At 31.1% G+C, this 9574-nt stretch overlaps 2 protein-coding genes across 2 annotated transcripts; both read right to left on the reverse strand.

The window, feature by feature from the left end:
* Window positions 1-412: 412 nt before the first annotated feature.
* Window positions 413-742, reverse strand: LOC108323614 (chaperone protein dnaJ 20, chloroplastic-like). Its single transcript, XM_017556090.2, has one exon. It carries the CDS (start codon window positions 740-742, stop codon window positions 413-415), a length of 330 nt encoding a protein of 109 aa, XP_017411579.2.
* Window positions 743-4973: 4231 nt separating this feature from the next.
* LOC108327004 (U-box domain-containing protein 9) lies at window positions 4974-8353 on the reverse strand. The gene is made up of 2 exons (XM_017560654.2): window positions 7561-8353; window positions 4974-6274 (listed from the first exon to the last, which is right to left on the reverse strand). The coding sequence occupies exons 1-2, from the start codon at window positions 7855-7857 to the stop codon at window positions 5189-5191; spliced, it is 1383 nt and encodes a 460-aa protein (XP_017416143.1). The 5' UTR covers window positions 7858-8353; the 3' UTR covers window positions 4974-5188.
* Window positions 8354-9574: the final 1221 nt, after the last annotated feature.

Here is a 9574-nt window from a genome sequence, read left to right on the forward strand (position 1 = left end):
TCACCGTATAATTATTCTATTTTTAATTTTTCTGAGTCTATAATAAGTTGTACGTTGTGGAAGCTTAGTTTTACACTGGTGTGAATAGCTTTGAATATTTATTAGTGAACGATATATATATATATATATATATAAATATATATATATATATAAATATAAATATATATATATATATATATATAGTTTACCCTAAACTTTTCTTCACAAAAAATAATACGAGGAAGTAGCGAGAAAAATGGAATTACTACAGAGAAATTATTATACATACATCAACCACTGTAGTTGAACTAATCCTGCGTAGTTTTTAGTATTGAAAAACTGAACTACATATTACATATATTCATCGAAATAAAAACACAAGTTAGTCCAAAACTATCTGAGTTTTTGAAGTGGTTCATTGAGATGTTTGATTTCAATTCATGTTTCGTGCTCTGACTCTAGAGCCCCAGGATCCGTCCCTTTGTGCCATACGCGTGTAAGACCTTCTCTTCAACTCAACCACCCGCTCCTGCCACCTACATCTCCAACTCTCATTACCCACACTTTTCTTGCTTCTCAAACCCAACTCATAATCATAATCCGCTCGAAGCTGTGGGTTGGACAAGGTGGTGTAGGCGGCGTTGAGCTGCACAAACATCCTCGTCAACTCTTCTTTCTTGGAACCGTCATGGCACACGTTGGGGTGGTACTGAAGAGCCATTGATCTGTACGCTTTCTTTATGTCATCTGTGGTTGCACTCATGGGACTCAAACTCAGTACCTTGTACAAGTTCTCCTTCACACATGCCTGTTGTTTCGTGGCTCTGCATGAAACGAAAAACTAATAATAGATATGAGCATCACACCACCGCACCGCACCACCACGGAGAGAGAGCACCACACCACCACACAGAGAGAGCACCACACCACCACGGAGAGCAAAGGTAGAGTTTGGATGAGATGTCTGAGCGAGAGAAAAGAGTGTGACGGAGGTGAGAAGAAGAGGCGGATCTCAAGAGAGAGAGTAAGAGAAAGCTTAGGGGGTAGGGCTATGAGCGAGAGAGTAAAAGTGATGTATGTAGGATTTGGTAATTAAAAGTAAAAAAGTTAAAATTTAAAAGGACAATTTTGTCATTACGAAATTTGTGGGGAGGTGGAGGGAGAAGTGGTGGTGGTGGAGGGAGTAACACCCTGAATATAGTCATTTTAATCCAATTGCATTAATTTTTTTTTTACGTGTCAAATGCATTTCCTAACCGATATTGAAACGGAAACATATTAAACCGTGTAAACAACTCATATACTAGCATGAAACGTGTTTGACACATTAATAAAATTTATCTTAATTGGATTAAAAGAATTATATCCATTCATTTTTAAATATTGAGGACCAAAATATATTAAAGTTTCAAACAAGACGAATTCCAATTTTACATCAAAGTTCAAGAACTAAAAACATATTTAACCTATTATAAAATGACTTCAATTTCATAGGTGTAAATATAAAACGTAGAAATATATAAAGTAAAATTTTAAACAATTATTCCATGATTAATATTTCTTTTATTAATAATTTTATTTTGATAATTTAAATTTTTAAAAAAATACTCAAATAAAATTCACTAATAATTATTAGTTGGTAACACGTAGGGATGACAACGAGTCGGGTCGGGCACTGATGGTGCCTACCCGCAACCCAACCTGAAAAAAAGAATCCACCCGCTATCCACATTGACTACCCGCACGAATACCCGTTTCAAAAATACTCGCGGATATTTTAAAACCCACAGATACCCGTAAATATATAAAATATAATATAAATTAAAATTTAATATCAATTAAATTTAACATATAATAAATATCATCGAGTACCAACTATCGGTCACGAATTTTATCCGCGGACGCTGATTTTTTAGCCATGCTAATAAAATGTATCTGAGTCAGATACTATAATACTTGTACTTGCCTCCATCAACAAACGAGTTATAAAATACATGTAGCCATTACCCTTGATAATTCATTAAGGATATCCATGAGCCACAAATTTTACATGCATATATCCATTGGTATAAAAAGTTTTGTCATCTCTATACATGGGAAAGAGAGAAGGAGAGCGAGAATTTGAAACAAGAGATTGAAAGAAATCTTAAGTTTCTAAAAGTATTTATAGTGTATTGCTTTAATCAAGAAGACATGGGAAAGTGAGGTTAAAATTAATCTTAATAAACTTTTGTGTGTTTTACTAAGCACTTATTTATTTTGAATTATATATTACTTTATTTACTTTCATTTAACTTACTTTTTATTATTATCCTCTTTATTTATTTATACTTTGCAACTAAAATATGTAGTATTTAATCATCATCTTGTGATAACTTTAAAAACATTATTGTTATTTTTTCATTTCGTTAACATTGGATGTGACCTTGGAAGAACTTTCGTATTCAACTTTTTCATAATTATAATCTTTATCATAATGTGCATACATTTAAGCAATGAGAATGAAATAATTTAAAATAAAAATAATACATTAAAAATAGGATTAGTTAAAATAATTTAATTCTCTTAAAAAAAATTCATGCTTCCAATTAGAAATACAAAAATAATGTTTCCGCTTTTGTGCAAAAAATGATTCATGTATTTTTTACAAATTTGAGGACAAATACTAAAAGCGAATTCATATATTTCATGTGTATTTATTTTTATCACATTTTACACTTCTCTAAGTTTTACGATCATTTATTAAATGGTATATGTGTTCTTGAGTCAACTTGTATATATTTAACTCTTCCTTCTATAATCAACTTGTATATCTATAATGTTTGCATCGATAAAAACAAATCATTAACATGTTATACTAGTACTTGACTTTTATTAACTTATTCTACTTTTTGTGTTTAATGTATGAAAGTGTTAAATATTGCACTATTAATAGGTAAACTTTGTAGTTTAACTTTACACACTAATGATTTTCATATCAAATATAAATGGTATATACTTTGAACAATCATTTAATGAAGTTATCCATACAGGTATCAAATAAAGATTCCTTGTATGAGATATTTACAACATAGTATTCATAAATATCAAACATGTGCATCTTTTAATAGTATAACACAACAATAATAAAGACTATGACATAATTGATTAACCACTAACACGTCAAGTATTTTATTCATTAAACTTATTAACCAACTAGTTTTATCCGATTAGGTCATTTGATAATTAGTATGTGAAAAATTGTTACATTTTATGAACGGTTTAAAATAACAAAAGTCTATTATTATCTAATTTAATCTTGCATCAAGTGTTCATATTTATATATACAATATATTTAAAAATATTTTAAAGTGGATGATAAATGATTTGGAATTTGTAGACAAAAAAATTTCAATTCAAAATCTATGGAGTTCTCTTGGAATAATAATAAGTTCTTTAGTCTCTTTTTACCAGAAACTTTATTATATTATTCCCTTTAATAGTTTTTATTTGTTTAAAAGATTTGGAATCAATCAGTGTTGAATCGTGAAATGTGAGATATTTTCTCCAATCACTTCCTTTCTTTCTCGTCTTTTCTAAGTGAACTTGGTCCCTACTGAGTTCTGAGGTAATATTTCTTTCCTTTCATTTTCACATTTTTATCTTTTTTTTCTATGTTGCTTCTTACGTATGGCTCTTTCTTCTTCTTTTTTTTACAACCATTATCAATGAAAAATGGAAAACAAAGTCCCTTCTAATTTGCTTAAGGAATCAAATTTAATTAATGCATCTTAATCTTTTAAGTATTAAATTTACAATAAAGAATAGCCATAAAAAATCATTATCCTCTTAAATTAATCCACACTAAGTCAACTTGGATTCCATAATATTCAAAAAGAACACAAAGATATCGGAATATGAATGCATGTGCTTTGATTTCTACTCTTAAAATTAATTTTAATATGCTTTGGAAAATTATACAATTTTTTTTATACCTAAATAATATAGAAAGTATCCTTAAAAACAATTTTCTGTAAAGTTCTTATAGTTTATTAAAAAAATATACAAACAATACCCTACAATAATAATAATAATAATAATAATATATTATCTACGCATGTGTATTACGTTCACTCAATTATAATATTTTTCGTTTCTTTTTATCATGTAGTATCACCTACAATATATATATATATATATATATATATATATATATATATATATATATATATATATATATTATCTCTCTTTATAGCATCTTAAATGTTCGTCATTTAATCAAGTTACTAAACTTTAAGCAATTCAATTATTTTTTCATTCTAATGGGAGTTTATATTACCAATTTGCTTTAACTCACAAATATCATCTCTTTCTCTCCAAAATTAATATATATATTACCCCACTCATAAGGACTAATTCACCTTACATAACAAATATCTTAAATTTTAAAGAAATCAAAATCACACGTGCCACCAGAAAAAAAAAATTGATACGCAACCCATACAATGCACCTAAATCGTTTCTTAATGAAATTAGATGTTTATAGAGACACGTGTGTATTGATGAAACATTTTTCTAAACATAATAAACTAAAAAAGTTTGAGGTAATTTGCAAAAAAAGGTATAATGTAAATGTAATTAAGTTCAATTTCAATTAAGATCAATGTATTGATCCAAAAAACAATTCAAATAATCTAACAATATTACTAAATTCATAATGGAATTTCACTTTAGAGAAACTTTAGCATTGTCGTTTAGATAAATTGTTTAACTTTTACAATCGTTGTTTAAAATTTTTTTTCCCATTGTAACATGTGATATGATGTTGATTATATAAAATCCCTATATAAGCAAGCAATTGTGTTTAACCAATTTTAAACAATGAAAAATTTTCTGTGCTCATAATCATAGAAGAGCATTGTAAGATGGTTTAAAACAAGAGTTTTACTTGTTTGAACTTTGAGTGGGCCCAGACTATCCTAATGTTCTTTCTTTCCATAACATAACACCATATAATGTAACATAGAGATGATATATATTATAAAGTAAAAGTTTTAAGCCAAAAGATCCATGGTAGAGAGTTGTGTATAGAAGATTTTGGAGGCAAAGAGCAGATGACTTTATTGAGTGAGTAACTGATGAAGATGAGTTGAGAAAAGGGAATGTACAAAAATTGGTGAAGAGAGAGAGAATTATGCAGAATATACGATGAGAGAGGGCTGCAGAGACATTATGCAGTGTGTGTGATATTAACAACCCTGTTAAGTCTCTCAAGAATTCCACTAGCTTTTCTCTTAGCCCTTGATGTTCCACTCTGTGCTAGCTCAGAGATTGTTTTGTGACTGTTCTCTTCTTCCCTTATTTCCTTCAACTTTGATCTGTCATGCAAACAAATTGTTTGAAGGATTGCCACACAATTCTCTTTGTTGCGTTCACATTTGCTCTCTCTGATAATTCTCAACAAGCTAACCACTGCTCCAAGATCTCCCATCTCATGAACAGCCCTTTGGTGACTTGAAAGCAGTGCAAGGATGGCTAGTAATTCATCAACATGAACCTCATTCTTTATCTTTGTCAAAATCACTCTCACTGCACCCTCCTTCACTGCTCTTGCCTTGTTCTCATGCATCACACATATGTTAAAAATTGCTGAAGCAACATCCTTCATGGCTAAGGGATGCCCTTCTTCTAAGAGATCGATCAATGGCTTTAAGGCACCTGATTTCCCTATGATTTCCTTGTTTGAGTCAATAGCCGACAAGGTGAAAAGGGCAGCTGCAGCATTGCTTCTTGTTTCAATTGTTCCTGATCTCAATGCTCTCATAAGGAGAGGAATCACCATTGGTGTTTCAGCCACTAGCTTTTTGTTGTTGTCATGAATAGAGATATTGAGGAGTGTTGTGATCACGTCTTCTTGGAGATCAGGGTGAACACTGCTGGAAGAATCACTCCCACAAATTGGCTTCAGCAATTGGGGAATCGCATCTGCAGAATCGCAGAAAAGTACCCGGAAACAAGGATGCTTCTTTGTCAACATGCGCAGTTCTTTTGCAGCCGTCTTCTGATCAGAAAGTGTTGATGACATTTTCTTAAGAAAACGGAGAAAAATCTCTCTGTCTGCTTCGTTTAAACCTTCCTCATCGATGTATTGAACAGTATTCGACAATTCAACACCTTGGTTTTTTGACCACTGTTCTATCATTTCCCTTATTAGATGATTTGGTGTAAGAACAGTTTGTGAAAGAACTTGATGGGTTCGAGGGCAAGTCCTGTTTCCAGCACTTAGCCATTTTTGAATGAAAGGTCTATCATATGTCTGCATGATTGAAACCAAAAGAGGGAAACAAAATGAATCATTGTTCATAATTGGACAGGGAAAATATCTGCATAAACTCCATATCTGTTTCAAACTCAAAACCAATCAGTATCATTGCACAGAAAAAGGCTTTGGACAGATAGTAAGAAAAGGTAGTTGGGTGGTGGTGGAAGACATCACTGTAGTAATTTAGAAAAAGAAAAAAGGCCAAGAACACTAGATTTTAATTATTCCCTTTTGAGAAAACGAGTCAAAAGTTCTACACAAAATATACAATCACCACCGCCACTCACTCAAGAATCACATTTATGGACACAGAATAATATTATTCTTTTTCCACCTCCCACTCCTTCTCTTTCCATCTGCAATGGCTATCATAGGTACATCATCAAATTGCCCTTTTTCTTTTTTCTTTTTCCTCTTTTTTGTTTCTTGAAATGTACACTTCAAACATAAGCTAACTACATAACTAGATGGAAGATCACAGAAGTTCGGCACATCAAACAAAAAGTACTTGGTATTGCACTTCCATGAGAGCCAGTGTAAAACTATTTCAAAGTAAAATGCAGCAATTCCCACTCACACATTGAACAACAAAATGTGAAACAGTTTAAAACTGTTTGGATTGAAAGAAAACAAGGAACGAACAGAGGAAAATACAACTCCAAAAGTTGGAACGATTTATCATCACATTTATTAAAACAGATAATATGAGAAATATAATTAACTTCATCAAACAAAAGAAAAAAATAATATCTCTATGGCTCTGCACTGGACTTGGGAAGAACTGAATATATTCCCTTTCTATCTTTCCCACACCTTTTTAGTCACTTAATATAGAATAAAGTACAGAAATTCCAGCAAAAGAGAGATGTACAAAAGGCCAAAACCAGAATCTATATCTTCACTTTAGTTAAATTAATTCCTACAAAAATGAAACAAAAAAGCATTTTTGTTAAGAACTTTCTACCCTTTTCGCCTCAACTGGATAATTCATCAACTCATTTTTTCATGTGCCCAGATGTTTTTTAAATTAATAACAATGATAACAGCACAGCACCCTAATTTTGTTTTAGTTCTGCTTCCAGCATTTCCTCAGACACCACAAAAAGTTACCAATCCTTCCAATATTTTATAGAAAAGGGTATTAAATGTAAAAATAAATACCTTCAATATCTTAAAAATCAAAGCATGTCAATAGTTTGTTTATAGGCAAAATAAGAGGATTAACAAAGAAAAAAAAAGATTAAGAATTCTGATTCTCCACTTAAAATTCTGGCACTAACCTGACCAGAAGCCACAATGACAGGATCTCTCATCAATTCCTTGGAAAGAGGACACTTGAATTCATCAGGGCAAGATGACACATTCCTGTTGTGCAGCTTCAAAGACAGTGAAGACCTCCTTCTGAGTTTCAACTCCTTGAGAACAGAAAGAGTCTCTTTTGCCTGATCAATGGTCTCAGTGCTGCAATCCTCATCATCCACAATGGACTTCACCAACCTCTGAAGCTCCCTCTTCAACTCTATGGCCTTCTTCACCATCACCCCTGGATCAGATTCAACCACCCCTGGCTTGGCCATGTGATGATGATGATGATCCCAATGGATCAGACCCCAAAGCCTTCTACTTTTCAACAACCCCAGAAGCTTGCTTGTGTTAAAAATTGAAAATTTGGTTCAGAGAATGGAGAAGCAGAGAATATCAGCTGTTCAACACCCTGTGTTTCATCTTCTCTTCTCTCTTTCTCTCTCCTTTACGTATGGCTCTTCTTTTCAAAAGAAAGGAAATTTGTGTGAGTGAGTGAATCTCTCTCTCTCTCTCTCTCTCTCTCTCACTATGTTCCTTTGGATGCTTTTATTATTCTGCTGCCTTCTATTCTCAGTAACATTTAACCATGGAGAGGAAAACAAGGACTTTACCATAAAGACAAACTCATAACTCCACTCCACCTTAGTTTTTCCCTCTCACCACACTTTCTTCTTCTTACATAATATAGTATTAATATCTCACTCTCTTGCTTTGGCCATTGCCTAAATTCATCTGCAAGCTGTTCACTCAAAAATCTGAGACCGAGAGACACAGAGAGAGAAAAAGGTGTTAATATTCTCTTAGTCTTTTTCCCCAAGTTTCACATTATTTTACCAATTTACTACTTCAAATTCATCATGTGTGCTATATATTCAAATATATAATATGTGTAATTTCGTCCCTTGGAAACTTTACTTGTACTATTTTGCATCAATATTGACCCTCCAAACTATTATTTTACCATGGAATTCTCCTTTGGTAGTTATGAACTTACTCCTATTTCAAAATTTGGTTTATATAAATAAGAATTTTTAAGAACTAAAATAACACAAATAATATATAAAAAATACAATATTGCAAATCAATTATAGGTTTGAGTCTTAGTTTAATTAAATACTAAAAGGAATAGTATATATTTTTTTGTTTCCCCATTCATATAAATCACACACATAATGTTAACATTCTACTTTTTCTTAAAAGAAATAGACATTTCCTTTGTTACTTTTACAGATTTACAATTTTAAATATTTTTAAATTACAATTAAACCGGAAAGATTATATAATAAAAATATATTTGTCAGTCCATTATACTTAATTTCTTTCGAGAAAGAAAAGAGAGGATAATTTTATGCATGATCTTGAGTTTGACTTCGTATAAAAGTTAATGTCATATTTAATTTTAACTGCTGATCTGTCAATATAATAAATGAAGTGTAATTAATAGACGTAGACTTTTTTATATAAATATTTGAGCTGTGACACATTGTTATGGTGCGTTACTTTAGGTTAGTCTTTTTTATATAATTTATCTGACTGTTAATTCTATAATAAGTATTTAAATTTTATTAGAAAAATTCTACATCGAAAAATTATTTATTGATTATTTGAATGTTCATTGATATGATTATTATATGTTAAAACAATGGTGGTTTCAGAACGGAACGCATATTATTCAATAATATACTGTGGCAGAAGTCTGCATTTCAAATTAAACTGAAAAACACGAAAATTTAATGCATAAACATGTTTAATCAAGTAATTATTAATTGATAAGGATCGAATAACTAAAACAATTATTCTTACAGTGATTAAACGCTATGGTGTCGGTAAACAGTGTCTTGTGAAACATATTTAAATAAGAACATGTTATTTGAACTAATATATTGGCCTTAATGAAAGTTCATAACCATGCATGTGAAGATCTACACAACTTCACCAACAAAAGTTTAATTCAACATTAAATATAAAATATATACAAATTAAGTGTTT

This window comes from Vigna angularis, chromosome 2 (genome assembly GCF_016808095.1).
Source record: "Vigna angularis cultivar LongXiaoDou No.4 chromosome 2, ASM1680809v1, whole genome shotgun sequence".
Lineage (NCBI taxonomy): Eukaryota > Viridiplantae > Streptophyta > Magnoliopsida > Fabales > Fabaceae > Vigna > Vigna angularis.

What these genes read in the sequence shown, in the direction of transcription:
- LOC108323614 (XM_017556090.2), bottom strand. Translation starts at nt 742, where the DNA reads ATGAGTGCAACCACAGATGACATAAAGAAAGCGTACAGATCAATGGCT.
- LOC108327004 (XM_017560654.2), bottom strand. Translation starts at nt 7,857, where the DNA reads ATGGCCAAGCCAGGGGTGGTTGAATCTGATCCAGGGGTGATGGTGAAG. An exon ending in TCATTGTGGCTTCTGGTCAG is followed by an intron (nt 6,275 to 7,560) that starts GTTAGTGCCAGA and finishes TCAATCATGCAG; the next exon opens with ACATATGATAGACCTTTCAT.